Source organism: Grus americana, chromosome 27 (genome assembly GCF_028858705.1).
Source record: "Grus americana isolate bGruAme1 chromosome 27, bGruAme1.mat, whole genome shotgun sequence".
NCBI classification, from domain to species: domain Eukaryota; kingdom Metazoa; phylum Chordata; class Aves; order Gruiformes; family Gruidae; genus Grus; species Grus americana.
The window spans coordinates 1,734,265-1,751,918 of NC_072878.1; the positions used below are offsets into that span (position 1 = coordinate 1,734,265).

Genomic DNA, 17,654 nt, shown 5'->3' on the forward strand with positions numbered 1-17,654 from the left:
GCGGTGTCCATCAGGTCTCTCCTCTCTGGTGAGTAGTCTGGAGACTGGAGTGGGCTTCAGCTCTCCCCCACGCACCCCACAGACCCACAGGAGGTGGGATTCCTCTTGCCTCAGCTCAGTGTGCACACCATCCATGAGTCGGTATAGAGACAAAGGACTGGCCATTTTTTCGCTCAGCAATGTCTAAAGCCAGCCGGATGGCTTTCACCTCTGCAAACTGACTCAATTCACCTTCTCCTTCAGCAGTTTGTACGAGTCGTCATGGAGGACTCCATACAGCAGCCTTCCACCTCAGATTTGCTCCCACAATATTATGACAGGGCGCATCTGCACACAGGGCATACTGCTTCTCATTTTCTGGTGGTTTATGACGTGGTGTGTCCTCTTCAGCACGTGTCACGTCCTCTTCTGGCGACACTACAAAGTTTTGGCCTTCTGGCCAGTCCATGGTCACTTCCAAGATTCCTGAGCAGTCGAGGTTTTCCCATTCAAGCCTGTTGTGTTATTAGCACAACCCCTTTACTCCACATAGCATCAGTTTCATTATGCAGAGAGGGTTCCCTCCCTTTGAACATCCAGCCCAGTACAGGCAATCGAGGTGCCAAGATGGGTTGTGCTTCAGTACCAACTCCTTCTGAAGTGGCTCAAAGCCCTTCATATGCTGCCAATATCTTTTATTCAGTTGGACTGCAGTGGGCCTCGGATCCTCCATATCCCTGGCTCCAAAAACCCAGGGGTCAACCTTGAGTCTCTCCAGGTGCTTTCTGCCAGAGGCTTCAGGTGGGGCCGTGGTCCCTGGCTGTGCTGTAAAGCATGTTTTTCACTTCTCCTCCGGTCTAGACTGGCCCAATGGCTATCACACGAACTATCTCTTGTCGAATTTGTTCAAAGGCTTGTTGCTGCTCAGGACCCATTCAAAGCTGTTCTTCTCCTGGGTCACTTGATAGAGAGGGCTTATGATCAGATTATAACCTGGAATGTGCCTTCTCCAAAAACCCACAACACCTGGGAAAGCTTGTGTTTCTTTTTTGTTAGGTGGTGGCAACAAACCTGTTATTTTATGGATCACATCCATTGGGCTATAACAATGCCCATCTTCATATTTTGTTCCTAAATCCTGGACCTTCTGTGCACGTCCTTTGCTCTTCCTTTATTGTATGGCAAAACCAGCTCTCAGAAGAATCTAGATCCCTCTTTTCCCTTTCTCAAACACTTCCTTTTCTGTCTTGCCCCACACAATGATGTCATCAATACACTGCAGGTGCTCAGGAGCTTCACCCTCTTCTAGTGCAGTCTGGATCAGCACATGGCCAATGGTACTTGCTGTTCTTGAACCCGCAGCAACCCCACAACAGAAGGATCCTCTGAGGGACCTGGCAAGCTAACGGCTAAACATCTTCTCTGTACTCAAGGCAGCTATACCAAAAGCCAATTGGTACCCTGTTGGGTCTTTGAAGTACCCTCTCTGGAGGTGGTCTATGCCAAGGATGCTTCTGGACCAGTCCCAACGGGGTGCTTTTGCCACTCTTTCCCAGTTAGGCTTTCCTCAGCCTCCAACACAGACAGTTCTTGGGATCCTCCCATCACTCCAGAAATGCAGATGGGTTCTGCCCCTTTGTAATCTGAGTACATGCGCACCGGTGTCCCCAGAGCTTTATACTCCCATGGGGCTGATGTGTCAGGCCATCCATCCCACACAGCCCAGTAAACTCGGTTGTCCCTTTCCTCTGCCCTGCTGGAGACAGGGCCCCTTTATTCCTGGTCAGCATATTCATTCCTTGGGTTTTGTCACTGCAAAGCAGAAGTCATAGAATCATAGAATCATAGAATGGTTAGGGTTGGAAGGGACCTTAAAGATCATCTAGTTCCAACCCCCCCTGACATGTGCAGGGACACCCTCCACTAGACCTCATTGCCCAAAGCCTCATCCAGCCTGGTCTTAAACACTCCCAGGGATGGGGCATCCACAACCTCTCTGGGCAACCTGTTCCAGGGCCTCACCACTCTAACAGTAAAGAATTTCTTTCTAACATCTAATCTAAAGCGACCCTCCTTCAGCTTGAACCCATTACCCCTTGTCCTGTCACTACACTCCCTCATAAACAGTCCCTGACCATCTTTCCTGTAGGCCCCTTCAGGTACTGGTAAGCCGCAATTAGATCTCCCTGGAGCCACCTTTTCTCCAGGCTGAACAAGCCCAACTGTCTCAGCCTGTCCTCATAGGAAAGGTGCTCCAGCCCTCTGATCAGCTTCCTGGACTCCTCTGGACTCTCTCCAACAGCTCCATGTCTCTCCTGTGCTGGGGCCCCCAGAGCTGGACGCAGTACTCCAGGTGGGGTCTCACAAGAGCAGAGCAGAGTGGCAGAGTCCCCTCCCTCAACCTGCTGGTCACACTGCTTTTGATGCAGCCCAGGACACGGTTGGCTTTCTGGGCTGCAAGCGCACACTGCCGGCTCATGTTGAGCTTCTCATCAATCGATACCCCCAAGTCCTTCTCCTCAGGGCTGCTCTCAATCCATTCTGCACCCAGCCTGTAGCTGTGCTTGGGATTGCCCCGACCCATGTGCAGGACCTTGCACTTGGCCTTGTTGAACTTCATGCGGTTTGCACGGGTGCACCTCTCCAGCCTGTCAAGGTCCCTCTGGATGGCATCCATTCCCACCACCGTGTCAACCACACCACACAGCTCGGTGTTGTCGGCAAACTTGCAGAGGGTGCACTCGATCCCACTGTCCATGTTGCTGACAAAGATGTTGAACAGTGCCGGTCCCAGTGCTGATCCCTGAGGAATGCCACTCGTCACTGGCCTGCGCTTGGACATTGAGCCGTTGACCACAAGTCTTTGAGTGCGACCATCCAGCCAATTCCTTATCCACCGAGTGGTCCATCCATTGAATCCATGTCTCTCCAATTTAGAGACAAGGATGTCATGCAGGACAGTGTCGAATGCCTTGCACAAGACCAGGTAGATGATGTCACCCTTCCCTTATCCACCAACGCTGTAACCCCATCGTAGAAGGCCACCAAATTTGTCAGGCAGGATTTGCCCCTAGTGAAGCTGTGTTGGCTGTCACCAATCACCTCCTGGTTTTCCCTGTGCCTGAGCGTAGTCTCCAGGAGGGTCTGCTCCATAATCTTGTCAGGCACGGAGGTGAGACTGGTTCCCTGGGTCTTCCTTGTTACCCTTCTTAAAAATGGGGGTTATGTTTCCCCTTTTCCAGTCAGTGGGAACTTTGCTGGATTGCCAGGACTTCTCAAATATGATGAACTGGCGCTTCATCCGCCAGTTCCCTCAAGACCCACGGATGCAACTCATCAGGTCCCATGGACTTGTGCACCTTCAGGTTCCTTAGATATTCTCGAACCTGATCGTCTCCTACAGTGGGCGATTCTGCATTCTCCCAGTCCCTGCCTTCTGTGACCTGGGCAGTGTGGCTCAAGCATTTGCCAGTGAAGACTGAGGCAAAGAAGTCATTGAGTACCTCAGCCTTCTCCATATCCTGGGTAACCAGGTCACCCGTTTCATTCCGGAGGGGACCCACATTATCCTTCATCCTCCTTTTCTCACTAACATACCTATAGAAGCTTTTCTTGTTGTCCTCAACAGCCCTGGCCAGACTAATTTCTATCAGGGCTTTGGCTTTCCTAACCTGATCCCTGGCTGCTCGGATAGTTTCTCTGTATTCTTCCCAGGCTACCTGCCCTTGCTTCCACCCTCTGTAGGCTTCCTTTTTTTGTTTGACTTTGCCCAGGAGCTCCTTGTTCATCCATGGGGGGCTTCTTGGTGGTTTTGCTTGACTTCCTCTTTGTTGGGATGCATTGCTCCTGAGCTTGGAGGAGGTGACCCTTGAATATTAGCCAGCTGTCTTGGGCCCCTCTTCCTTCCAGGGCTTTGTCCCATGGTATTCTACCAGGCAGATCCCTGAAGAGGCCAAAGTCTGCTCTCCTGAAGTCCAGGGTAGTGAACTTGCTGCACGCCCTCCTCGCTGCCCTGAGGATCCTGAATTCCACCATTTCGTGGTCACTGCAGCCAAGGCTGCCCTTGAGCTTCACGTCCCCTACCAGGCCCTCCTTATTGGTGAGAATAAGGTCCAGCATGGCACCTCTCCTCGTGGGCTCCTCTATCACTTGGAGGAGAAAGTTGTCATCGACACATTCCAGGAACTTCCTGGATTGCTTACGCTCAGCTGCATTGTCCCTCCAGCAGATGTCAGGGTGGTTGAAGTCCCCCATAAGGACCAGGGCTTGTGAGCGTGAGGCTGCTCCTGTCTGCCTATAGAGGGCTTCATCTGCTCGGTCTCCCTGGTCAGGTGGCCTGTAGCAGATCCCTGCTATGATGTCCCCTGCCCCAGCGCTCCTTTTAATCCTGACCCATAGGCTCTCGGTGAGCTCCTCTTCCATCCCCAGGTGGAGCTCCATGCACTCCAGCTGGTCATCGACATACAGAGTGACATCCCCTCCTCGCCTGCCCTGCCTGTCCTTCCTAAAGAGCCTGTACCCTTCCATCCCAACACTCCAGTCATAGGAGCTGTCCCACCATGTCTCTGTAATGCCAATAAGGTCATAGCCTTGCAGGCGTGCACACGTCTCCAGCTCCTCTTGTTTATTCCCCATGCTCCGTGCATTCGCATAGAGGCATTTCAGTTGTGCCCCCGATGAGGCTGACTTATTGGCTGGGGTGGCTGGGATTCTTTTGATGTATCTTCCCAGTGTTACCATGTTGGTTCCTGTTGCATCTGGAGCCCCCAGCTCATCTCCTGTAGGCTTCGAGCGTGCTGTAGTGCATCTAGCACGTCTCTGAGCAGTAGGCTGAGGGCCCTCACCAGCACCCTGTCCCTCCAACCTGGGCACATCATCCCACAACATGTCGCTGACAAGCCTGATGTTATCCCCCTCCCGCTTCGAGCCTAGTTTAAAGCTCTATCGATGAGCCCCGCTAGTTCCTGGGCAAAGATCTTCTTCCCCTTTTTGAGGGAGATGAATCCCATCAGGGTTCATCAGGCCTGGTGCCGTGTAGGCCGTCCCATTGTCAAAGAACTCAAAGTTATGGTGTTGACACCAGCCACGGAGCCATGCATTTATGGACTGAGTCTGCCTGTTCCTCCCAACATTGCTGCCCTCAATTGGGAGGAGGGAGGAGAATATTACCTGCACTCCTGAATCCTTCAGTGACCATCCCAAGAGCCTGAAGTCCCTTTTGATTGCTTTTGTGGTATGTGTCTCTGCTTCATCCCCACCCACATGGAGGAGCAGCAGTGGGTAATAGTCAGAGGGCTGTACCAGGCTGGGAAGTTTCCTAGCGATGTCTTTGACACAGGCCCCAGGGAGGCAGCAGACTTCTCTGAGGGGAGGGTCTGCCCCGCATATCGGGCCCTCTGTACCCTTCAGAAGGGAGTCCCCTATGACTATAACTCTCCTTTTCTTCTTTGTTGGGGTGGTCATGACCTGAGGCATGGGCCTTTTGGGCCTAGGTGCTACCTCTGGAGTAGCTTGACTGTCATCCACATCCTCGCTCGAGTGGCCTTGCACAGCCAGAGCCTGGTACCTGTTGCACAGGGGTACGTGGGAAGGCGAGGTGGGTGAGGAGGAGAAGGCTCGCCTGCCACGCTGAGCATGGACTTGTTTCTATTCACTCCCCTCTTTGAGGCTGCTGCCTTCTGCCTGGCAAGGGGAGGATACAGGGTCCCCTTCACTTTGGCTTTGGTCTGTTAGCTGTCCCTGTTTCTGTCTCAGGGAGGGCAGAGCTTGGCTCCACCAGTCTCTCTCAGCCTCCCTGATGCTCCTTAACCTCTCCACTTCTTCACAGAGTTCTGCCACCAGGCTGAGCAGATCGTCCACCTGGTCACACCTCAGGCAGCCAATCTCACTTCTGCCTTCCCCTGCCAGTGCCAAGTTCAGACACTCCCTGCAGCCTGAGAGCTGGGTGGGTGCATGCTTCTGTGGCAGCTGTGTCTGTGTTGCCACATACCTTCTGGTGAGCACAGAGCTTAGGGCTTTCTGCCTACCTTCTGTGCAGGTTCAGTGAAGTACTGAAACCCAACCACTTGGGTTGGTCACTCTCATGCCTACCCCCAGCTGGGAAAGAAAAGACTGGTGAGAAGCTGGCTGAGGAAAACCAAGTGTTCAGGAAGTCCTTGAGTACCACCAGACAAATCCTACTTTTGGGGAAACACCAGGACACCCCATCTCCCCACAGAACCTTTCCGCAAGGTGGGCACATCTGTGCTGGCCTGGCCAGCCATTCCTACACCCCCTGCCCATGCTCTCCACAGCCCTTGAGCTGGGGGAGCTGCTCTGCAGAGCAAGTGGGCTGTGGGGCCTGGGGTCACAGGGGGACTCTGCAAGGGACATGCTGGTCAGGCTGGGTGGCAGACCCAGCTCAGGGACATCACTGCCACTGACTGCCTCCCACAGAGGCTCTTATGTGGCCATGGAGGCTGCTCAGAGGTGACCTGCCTTATTGCCAATGCCATGAGATGTGTTTGGGTGCTGCACCGCATCCAGTCTATGGAAGTCCACTGATGGGAAAACGAACCACTCACCAGGCTCCTTTCCCTGTGCCTGCTGTGTCCCTTGGGCTTGCAGAACCCTCACTTGCTGGTTCACACCCACATTTAGCACTTGATCTCTGGGGCACTTCACCTTGCACAGGCTCGTGCTCAGTGGGCTCCATTCCCTGCTGACCTCCTGGCACGTGCTGTCCCTGCAGATCCCCTGGGCTCTCCTGGCAGCTCCTCATTCCTTCCAGAAAAACACTCCTCTGCCATCAGCCCTACCACAGGCTGTCGAGCCCCAGGCAGCTTAGTTGGAGTCCATTCAGCATCTGTGTGGGTGCTGTCCACCCACAAGGAACACCTGAGCCATTCCTCAGTCCCTGGAAGAGCACACTGGGACCCTCATCTCATCCCTCTGCGCCCATGGAGAAACAAGCAAAGCAACAATTTTCTCCAGAGTCTCTTCCTTGGGCGTGTTCTTGAGAGCAAGACTGGAAAAAGACATAAGCCTTTGGGCAGTGCCCTGAGGAGATTGCCTTTCCTGGTGGAAATGCTGTTACAGAGGCCAGCTGTGTCAGAGATCTGCTGTGCAGGGACTCTGTACACAGGAACGGCCTCTGCAGCTCCAGGGAAGGTCTCGGGGGATAAAATCTCAGTCAGAAATGTCACTGCAGGGTCCTTTTTAATATTTAAATGCACAGAGGGTGTGGAATTCATTTACACTACCTCTGGGTCAAATCAGACAGGTCGATAATGAATTAGAATTGGTATGAATAATGAAAATTCTTTGTGGGCAGCATTATCAGAAGTGAAAAAAAGAAAACTAAAAAACTAAAATCAACAATAACATCAAGAACTAGAAAACATATAAAAGACAGGCTGGGCCTGTCATGAGTTCTGTTAGAAGTGATATGTAGGAGGACATGGGCAGCATATTGCTTCTGATAAATCTCTAGTCATCAGTTTCTGAACTGCATCCTTGAGCTCCTGGTTCCTCATGCTGTAGATGAGGGGGTTCACTGCTGGAGGCACGATGGAATACAGAGCTGAGACTACCAGATCCAGGGATGTGGAGGAGATGGAGGGGGGTTTGAAGTAGGCAAACATGCCAGTGCTGATAAACAGGGAGACCACGGCCAAGTGAGGGAGGCACGTGGAAAAGACTTTGTGCCGTCCCTGCTCAGAGGGGATCCTCAGCACGGCCCTGAAGATCTGCACATAGGACAGCACAATGAAAACAAAACACACAAAGAATAAACAGGCACTAACCATAATAAGCCGAGCCTCTCTGATGTAGGTGTCCGAGCAGGAGAGCTTGAGGATCTGGGGGATTTCACAGAAGAACAGGTCCACAGCATTACCCTGGCAGAGTGGTATAGAAAATGCATTGGCCGTGTGCAGCATAGCATAGAGAAACCCAGTGCCCCAGGCAGCTGCTGCCATGTGGACACAAGCTCTGCTGCCCAGGAGGGTCCCGTAGTGCAGGGGTTGGCAGATGGCAACATAGCGGTCATAGGACATGATGGTGAGAAGTGAAAAATCTGCTGACATCAGAAAGTAAAAGAAGAAGACTTGAGAAGCACATCCTGTGTAGGAGATGGCCCTGGTGTCCCAGAGGGAATTGGCCATGGCTTTGGAAACAGTGGTGGAGATGAAGCCCAGGTCGAGGAGGGAGAGGTTGAGGAGGAAGAAGTACATGGGAGTGTGGAGGTGGTGGTCGCAGGCTATGGCAGTGATGATGAGGCCATTGCCCAGGAGAGCAGCCAGGTAGATGCCCAGGAAGAGCCAGAAGTGCAAGAGCTGCAGCTCCCGTGTGTCTCCAAAAGCCATGAGTACAAACTCAGTGATGGAGCTGCTGTTGGACATTTGCTGGTTTTTGAACGTGGGGGTACTGGCCTAAGAAGGAAAAGACAGGGAACAATTCGGACAGACTTCTCTGAGCAAAGCCACTCCATTTTTCATAGACATCCCATCCCCCTCCCCCAATTCCGAGGCATTTCCTTTCTTTGTTTTGTGCTGGCTGAGTGTGCTGTGAGGAGCAGGACCTCTGCCCCTGTGCTGCCAAGGAGTCAGCTCTGCCCTGCTGCAGTGAGTACATGGGAGCTGGTTCTTGACTCCCCCAATGGTCACCAGGGATGTCAGGTGCAATTCACCCTTGATGGAAATGTTCAATATCTGCACTCACCACTCCAGAGAGTGTGGGCTGCAGAAGAGAGGCTGAGCATGTCTTTATGGTGATTTTCTCTGTGGGGTTATTTTTTTTCCCACCATCATATCTGGTGAGTACTAGATTTAGTGGTAGAAATCCCCTTTTTTATGACTGAAAGTGTGGACTCTTAGGACAAGCCAGGAAAAAGGGCTCTTCTCTCTCAGGGCAAGGACAGGAGAGCCGCAGTGTCCATCAGTCTTGTTCCCAGCTATGCTGTGCTTTTGCTTGTGCTACCTCGAGGATGGCTGTGCACAAAATTACTCTTTAAAAATAAAGCAGCTGGACTCTGATGAGAGCAGGGGAGTCCTTTTTCAAAGGGCAGATCTGCAAACTCTTTTTTTCCAGCACAGAGGTGGAGTTGTGATGGAGAGGGCAGGACACAGCCCCTCTCAGAGAGAAGTAAAGGCCTCTGAGAGGAGAGAACTGACCTCCAAGGGAAAGCTCAGCACTCCCTGGGATCCTACAGGAGAGCCTTGCCATCCTGGGGGGCAGCACGCAAGCCCAGTTGGATGGAAGAAGCAGAGAATCAGGTCTCCCAATGATGGGATGTCCTAAAGGCAGAGTCAGCTCATTGCTCAGCAGACAACGCCCAGCAGACATCTAGAGTGAGGGACCACAAGAGAGCAGCCTGAAGGCAGCCTAGCCCAGGGCTTGGCTGCAGTTTCCTCCCACTCCCTGCCCATGTCTCTGCTGCCTGGAGCTGTCCCTGCCAGGAGCTGGTGCTCTGCCCACACCTCTCCTCCCTGTCCCTGCTCACAGAGCCCATCCCACCCTCTGTGTGCTCAGCTCTGCCCTGCAGCCCCCTCCTGGCACCAGGGTCCTGCCCAGGGGCACCTCTGTGTTGGCAGGTCTTAAGGAGAAGAGCAGATCAACCCTGAAGGCACCACAAAGGTGAATGCTTTCTCTAGTCTGAGGTGGGTTTATTAGGTCCCTTGAAAAACCTTTATCATCACTCACTGTGATGCTGTAGGAGTGTCTGTCTCCTGTGCAAAAGTAAAAGCTCCATTACCATTTCCATCTACCATCACAGCTGGAATGTGGAAGCACTGACTCTGGGAAGCACCTTTCTTTCCATGTAGCCATTGCCTTGATGTGCTTCTTGAAATGTGCCCTGTGGAATGTCCCAGTGGTGATCCGGAGCTGGTAAAAGCCTGGACACCCTCAGCACCCTCTCAAAAGTACAAAGACTCTGCCCTGCCCTAACAGGGGTTTCTTCTTCCACCCAAAGCTTCTCCCTGCAGTTGCATGGGGAGCTCTCTGAGCAAGCTGAGAGTTGACGCTTGAAGGCAGAATATTCCCCTGGTATGCAGGGACCCTGTGGTGAAGGACAGCCCCGGGCACCTCCAGCTACATGCTGTAGCTTCACAGCTATTCAAAATTGCCTAAAAATAGCCCCCCTACTTACAGATCGCATAAGCTGCGGGTTGTGTCAGCTTTAGGAGATAACTCCAGGAACTACAGCTGCATTGCCCTGCACCCAGAGACTTACCATGTCAAGGGCTCTCAAGATTTCTCTTCTTTTCAGATCTCAGTCATCCTCCCAGTCCTGATTGCCTTTAAGCTCTTCATCTGCCTTGCTCATCTCCCTGAGATACCCTGGCAGTGCCCTCAGCACTGCTGTGCTCTGCAGAGGAGCTGCTCCTGGGCAGAGCTGTCTCTCTGCAGCACAGCCCACTTGCCATGAGCTCCCTTTGTCCCAGGAGACCAGCAGCGGAGGCCCAGCCCAAGGCGGCATGTTAATGACCCCTCTGGTGGGTTTGGGGATGAGTCCATGAAGCTCAGACCCTGAGAGGAAGCTGATGAAACCTCTCCAGAAGTCACAGTGCGATGCAAACTCCACAGTTTCTTGGAGCATTAATGGGTCCCCCTGAGGGCCATCCCTGACAAAGCAACTCTGGGGCTGGTTAGAGCAGGCAAGTGGAGGCAGTGATGACAGGTAGGCAAAGGCAATGGCAAGGTGGCTCTGGTGCTGAGTAATCCTGGATGTGTTTTATAAACCCAAAGGGCCAAGCTGTGACCCCCAGCCCCTGGGAGGGGAGGTCCTGTCCCACACACAGGGCTCAGGGCTCTTCCTGGGGCAGGGTTTTGTGGGGACATGGCAGAAAGACCTCAGCTCTGTTGGGAGCTTTCAACTTTGTCATCTCCCTTGACCATCTCCACCACAGGTTGTCCTATGGTGTCGTATGCCTGCACCTGTTTCCTTGAAGGCTGTGGACATCCACTGTGCTTACCAACCTTGCTCTTACTTGAGCATCTTCCTACCCTTACTGATATCTCTCCATCCTCATGGGCTGTTTGTTGAAATACAAAGCTTTGGCTAATCCAGACTCATTCTGGGTGGCCTCTTGTACCACAGCACTGGGCCTGTTCTATGAGCATTGGGGGGACTGCAGGGAGCCACACTGGGAGCACTGGGGAAACACTGGGAGCACTATCACTGCACTGGGAGCTGTACAGGAAGTACTGGGGAGATATCCGGAGCATTGAGGTGAGCCAGTAATCAGCCCAGAGAGCACTGGGAGTACTGGTGTGGCACTGGGAGAGGTAGTGGGAGCACTTGGGTGAGCTAGGTGAGGCACTGGGACCATGGCAGCCACACTGGAGAAGCACTGTGGCATCACTGGGAGCACTGGGAGTGAGCCAAGGAGCCACAGTGAAAGAACTGGGGTGGCAGTGTAAGCCATACTGGGAGCACTGGGGTGGATTTGGGAGCACTATGGCTGCACTGGTAACACTGGGGCGGCAGTGGGAGTACTGAAGAGACCCAGTGAGTGGCAATGGCGCAGCACTGGGAGCACCGAGGGGAGCCAGGGAGCCACGCTGGGAGCACTGGTGTGGAACCAGGAGCACTGCAGGGAGTCAGGGAGCTGCTCTGGGAGTACTGGGGCAGCACTGGGAGAACCGGGGCAGCACTCTGATCCTCACTGGCAGCACTGGAGTGTCACTGGGAGGACTTCTCACCTCTGTGCCTGGCAAGATCATGGAGCGGATCCTCCTGGGAACTGTGCTCAGGCACATGGAAAACCAGGAGGTGATTGGTGACAGCCACCATGGCTTCACTAAGGGCAAATCCTGCCTGACAAAGTTGGTGGCCTTCTACGAATGGGGTTACAGCGTTGGTGGATAAGGGACGAGTGACTGACATCACCTACCTGGACTTGTGCAAGGCATTCGACACTGTCCTGCATGACATCCTTGTCTCTAAATTGGAGAGACATGGATTCGATGGAGGGACCACTCGGTGGATAAGGATGGATGGTCACACTCAAAAACTTGTGGTCAACGGCTCAATGTCCGAGTGGAGACCAGTGACGAGTGGTGTTCCTCAGGGGTTGGTATTTGGACTGGAACTGTTTAACATCTTTGTTGGTGACATGGACAGCTGGATCGAGTGCACCCTCAGCAAGTTTGCCGACAACACCAAGCTGTGTGGTGCATTCGACACGGTGGAGGGAATGGATGCCATCCAGAGGGACCTTGACAGGCTGGAGAGGTGGGCCCCTGTGAACCTCATGAAGCTCAACAAGGCCAAGTGCAAGGTCCTGCACATGGGTCGGGGCAATCCCAAGCACAACTACGGGCTGGGTGCAGAATGGATTGAGAGCAGCCCTGAGGAGAGCCTTGGGAGAGCCCTGAGCCTTGGGCGTGTTGGTGATGAGAAGCTCAACATGAGCCGGCAATGAGCGCCTGCAGCCCAGAAAGCCAACCATGTCCTGGGCTGCATCAAATGCAGCGTGACCAGCAGGTCAAGGGAGGGGACTCTGTCACTCTTCTCTGCTCTCATGAGACCCCACCTGCAGGACTGCGTCCAGCTCTGGGGTCCCCAGTACAAGAAAGACATGGAGCTGTTGGTGTGAGTCCAGAGGAGGCCAGGAAGATGATCAGAGGGCTGGAGCACCTCTCCTGTGAAGACATACTGAGAGAGTTGGGTTTGTTTAGTATAGAGAAGAGAAGGTTCTGGGGAGACCTAATTCTTTCTAGGTCTTCCAGTACCTGAATGGGGCCTACAGGAAAGCTGGAGAGGGACTGTTTATCCGGGAGTGTCGTGATAGGACAAAGGGGAATTGGGTTTAAGCTAAAAGAGGGTAGATTCACACTAGATGTTTGGAAGAAATTCTTCATTGTGAGGGTGGTGAGGCACTGGAACAGGTTGCCCAGAGAAGCTGTGGATGCCCCATCCCTGGATGGTTTGAAGGCCAGGTTGGATGGAGCTTTGGGCAGCCTGGTCTAGTGGAGGGTATCCCTGGCCATGGCAGAGGGGCTGGAACTAGATGACCTTTGAGGTCCCTTCCAAACCCAAGCCATTCTGTGATGATTCTATGATGATTCTAACAGAAGGAGACATTCAGAAAGCTGGTCAAAATCTCCTTTTATGAAGGAAAAAGAAACAAACAAACAAACAACCCCCCCCCAACACCAGTTTAGACTTAAACAACAGATGAGCAGAGCTTTAAGTGATGTGGAGGGAAGTGATGCCATCTGTCCCAGGTAAGTTTTTGTACTCCAGTGACAGAACAGAGTGGGGTAAATTCAGTGTTGTAATCACAGTTAGTTCCTTGGCAGGTAGAACTGGTGGAGAATTTTTATTGTCATTCCTGTTCTGTCTAGTGAGAGGGTGCATACAGATTGCGTATAACAGAAAGAATCTCAGAAGATTATGAAAAAGTGAAAGATTTGAAACAGGGAGGAAATACCTTAAGAGAAGAGAAGAGAAGAGAAGAGAAGAGAAGAGAAGAGAAGAGAAGAGAAGAGAAGAGTTCAAGCTGGAAGGGACCATCTACTCCAACTGCAGAACAGGGCTATAATCACTCAAGCCATTAAAGGTCAAAGGGGCTTTGGATTATTGGGTGTGCAGTCACTGGTGTGTACATGTTCTGGCAGGGGCTTTTCCAAAGGCAACCATCACCTCAGCTGATGTACCTCCACTGTGAACTTATCCACAGGTCACTGTCCATTTGACTCCTGTTCACACCAGAGTTTTAGCAAGTTCCCTTGCTGCCCACAAAGCTACTCGCTGGTGGGAGCAGAGTGGAGAGAAGAAGAGATGAGATGCCCTGCAGGACTTCATGCTTACAAAGAAGGAAGAGCTGGTCAGAGGTGTAACACTCAGGGGTGAGAAAGTAGAGTGTAGGATCCTGAGAGAAGGGAAGAAGGCCAAGAGCAGGTCTTCAGGAGAGCAGAAGCTGACCTCCTGGCCGCCATGCTTCAAAGAATCCCATGGGATAAGGCCCAGCAGAGAAGAGAGGTGCAGAGAGATGTTTGATGCGCCTAATGCAGAAAGTCAAGAAAAGGTGGCCAGAGGAAGGCATGGATGAGAAAGGAGCTCCTGACAAAAACCAAGCATGCAGAGGAAGCACAGAGAAGGTGGAAGGTGGCTGCCTTCCAGCCTCAATGGTGCTGTGCTGCTGGGCTGGAGAGAGACATTTGTACGTGAGTGTCTGTCTGTACATGGGGGAACTGGGGAGCTGAGGTGATCCTGGGGCCAGCTCCTCTATAGACGGAAGGTCTAAGACCAGCTCCTGGAGGGATCCATGTTGTCTGTGTGTCTACACAGCTATACATTTTCCTCTAATATCACCATGCGTACAAACAGCCCCACCCTCCTTTCTCCTTTCTCCACTGACCCTGGTTTGGTTTGCTTTGCACCCTCCTTTGGTGTTTTGCAGACTCTCTTCATGGCAATTCCTACCTGGGTCTGTAGAGATCTGCAACTCCTCATGCTGTTCTCTTGTGAGAGAGACCTGGAGAAACTCGGGGATTTGGCCAAAAGAAACCTCGTGACGTTGACAAGGAGAATTGGCCAGTCTGGCCTCAGGGAGAAGAACCAACGTGTACATGAGGGCCAGCTGGGACCTGCTGTGCTGAGGAGGGACTCTGAGGAGGAGAAGGGCCTGGCAACTGCAAGGGACACCAGACGAGCCAGGGGTTTCTGCTCACTGTGAAGAAGGCCACTTGCATACGGGGCTGCATTAGGATGAGCACGGTCACCCAGAGCAGGGCAGTTCTTCTGGCCCTTGACACCGCACTGGTAGGGACCCCCACACATGGCTTTGTCCCAGTTCTCGGCTCCCTCTTTTGCTGGAGCTGGGAGGAGCTGGAGAGTGGCCAGAGGAGATGTGGCCAGGTGGAGTTTGGGGCCTTAAGCAGATGGGCTGTGTGGAGGGGCTGAGAGACCTGGGCTTCTTTGGCCCCTTTGCCCAGTGTTGGAGAGGCTCAGGGCAGTCTAGGAGTAGCCTGAGACTGCTTGAAAGGTGGTTTCAGAGATGGTGGAGATTTTCTGAAAACTGGGAAGCATCATGAGAAAGACAAGATGCCACCAAGTGCATCTTGGGAGGTTGAGATGGGACACGAGGAGAAAGAAATGTCCCTGCAAGTGCAGTTCTGTGGTACAAGAGGCCACCCAGCAAGAGTCTGGATCAGCCAGAGCTTTGCATTTCAATGAACAGTCTGTGAGGATGGAGAGATATCAGTAAGGGTGGGAAGACGCTCAGGTGACACCCAAGTTGGAAAGCAGGCTGGGTGTCAAGAGCCTGCAGGGAAAGAGGTGCAGGTGTGGGACACCGTAGGACATCCTGTGGTGGAGACATCTGGGGGCAGTGGTAAGGCTGAAAGCCCCCAACACAGCCAAGGTCTTGGTCTGCTGGGCTGTGGCTGTTCTCTCTGCAGGTGATGCCTGTGAGGAGACATCTTCTCATTAGAGCACCAGGACTTCATCGCCCCCTTGTCACAACCTGTGAGCCTGAGAAAGAGTGTGTGGTAGTCCTGCTCTAGGCATTGCACATCCCCACATCACACTGGCCCAGGAAGAGCCCTGAGCCCTGTGTGTGAGGGACAGGGTCTCCCCTCCCAGGGGCTGGGGGTCACAGCTTGGCCCTTTGGCTTGATCAAACACATCCAGGATTACTCAGCATCAGAGCCACCTTGCCATTGCCTTTGCCTACCTGTCATCACTGCCTCCACTTGCCTGCTCTAACCAGCCCCAGAGTTGCTTTGTCAGGGATGGCCCTCAGGGGGACCCATTAATGCTCCAAGAAACTGTGGAGTTTGCATCGCACTGTGACTTCTGGAGAGGTTTCATCAGCTTCCTCTCAGGGTCTGAGCTTCATGGACTCATCCCCAAACCCACCAGAGGGGTCATTAACATGCCGCCTTGGGCTGGGCCTCTGCTTCTGGTCTCCTGGGACGGAGGGAGCTCATGGCAAGTGGGCTGTGCTGCAGAGAGACAGCTCTGGCCAGGAGCAGCTCCTCTGCAGAGCCCAGCAGGGCTGAGGGCTCTGCCTGCAGGCACCGAGGGGAGAACAGCGAGGCAGAGAGAGCTTAAAGGCAGTTGGAAATGGGAGGCTTGCTGAGAGCTCAGGGAAGGAGAAATCTTCAGAGCCCTTGACACGGTAAGTCTCTGGGTGCAGGGCAATGCCGATGCGGTTCCTGGAGGCATCTCCTCAAGCTGGCAGAGCCCACAGCTGCTGGGATCTGCCAGGTGGACTCCCTGTGCAGAGGCAAGTTTGAGTGGCTGGGAATGCAGGTGTGCAGGCAGGGGTGCCCAGTTGTGTCCTTCAGAGCAGGGTCCCTGCAGCCCAGGGGCTGTGTGCCGGGCAGGGACCCTGCCTTCTGCCAGGGTCAGCCCTCAGCCTGCCCGCGGAGCTGCCCAGGGCACTGCAGGGAGAAGCTGTGGGTGGAAGGAGCGACCCCCTGGAAGGGCAGGGCAGGGTCCTTCTGCTCTTGAGAGGGTGCTTTGTTTGTGAGGGCTGATTACAGCTTGAGATTGCCCCTGGGACATTTGCCATGGTACTTCTCAAGGAGCATTGGGATCCCCTTGGGCAGTGCCCTGGTGCCAGGAGGGGTCTGCAGGGCAGAGCTGAGCACACAGAGGGTGGGATGGGCTCTGTGAGCAGGGACAGGGAGGAGAGGTGTGGGCAGAGCACCAGCTCCTGGCAAGGACAGCTCCAGGCAGCAGAGACATGGGCAGGGAGTGGGAGGAAACTGCAGCCAAGCCCTGGGCTAGGCTGCCTTCAGGCTGCTCTCTTGTGGTCCCTCACTCTAGATGTCTGCTGGGCGTTGTCTGCTGAGCAATGAGCTGACTCTGCCTTTAGGACATCCCATCTTCAGGACATCGGACTGTCTGCTTTGCCTGTGCTGCTGGGCTTGGCAGCTGCCCCAGAAGAGCACGGCTGTGCTGTAGGATCCCAGGGAGTGCTGAGCTTTCCCTTGGAGGTCAGTTCTCTCCTCTCAGAGGCCTTTGTTTCTCTCTGAGAGGGGCTGTGTCCTTCTCTCTCAATCACAACTCCACCTCTGGGCTGGGAAAGAGAAGAGTTTGCAGATCTGCCCTTTGAATCATGACTCCCCTGCTCTTGTTAGTGTCTTTTTGGGGGTATTATTTAAAAGTAATTTCTGTTTGTCATCATCTTCAAGGCAGCAGAAGCAACAGTGCAGGGCAGCTGGGTGACAGTCTAATGGACACTGCATCTCTCCTGACTCTGCACTAAGCTACAAAGAGCTGAGCCTTTTTGCCTGTCCTGTCTCAAGACTCTTCCCATTTTCCATTATGAAATGAGCATTTCTAACCCTCAGAAGAATATTCCCAGATGTGATTGTGGAAAATGAAAACACAGAAAACACTTATATTAGCATGCTAAGCCTCTCTTCTGCAGCCCACACTCTTCTGAGTTGTGAGATCAGAGATTGAATTTTTCCAGTAAATGTGGATTGCATCTGACATGGGTTTTGAATATTGGAGCTGTCACAAACCAGCTCCATGTACCCACTACAGCTCAGCACAGCTGACTCCTCAGCTCCTCACAACACACTCAGCCAGCACAAACCAGAGAAAGGAAATGTATTTCAACTGGGGGGTGTTTCTATGAAAAAGAGAGTGGTTTTTCTCAGTGGATTCTGTCCTAACTTTTCCCTGTCCTTTCGTTATTAGAACTGGCCCCCATGCGAAGAAACAGCAG

The 17,654-nt window shown here is 53.1% G+C and overlaps 1 protein-coding gene across 1 annotated transcript; it reads right to left on the minus strand.

Moving 5' to 3' along the window:
• Positions 1-7,394: 7,394 nt before the first annotated feature.
• Positions 7,395-8,360, minus strand: LOC129196880 (olfactory receptor 14A16-like). The gene has a single exon (XM_054804851.1). It carries the CDS (start codon positions 8,358-8,360, stop codon positions 7,395-7,397), a length of 966 nt encoding a protein of 321 aa, XP_054660826.1.
• Between the last annotated feature and the right edge of the window lie 9,294 nt (positions 8,361-17,654).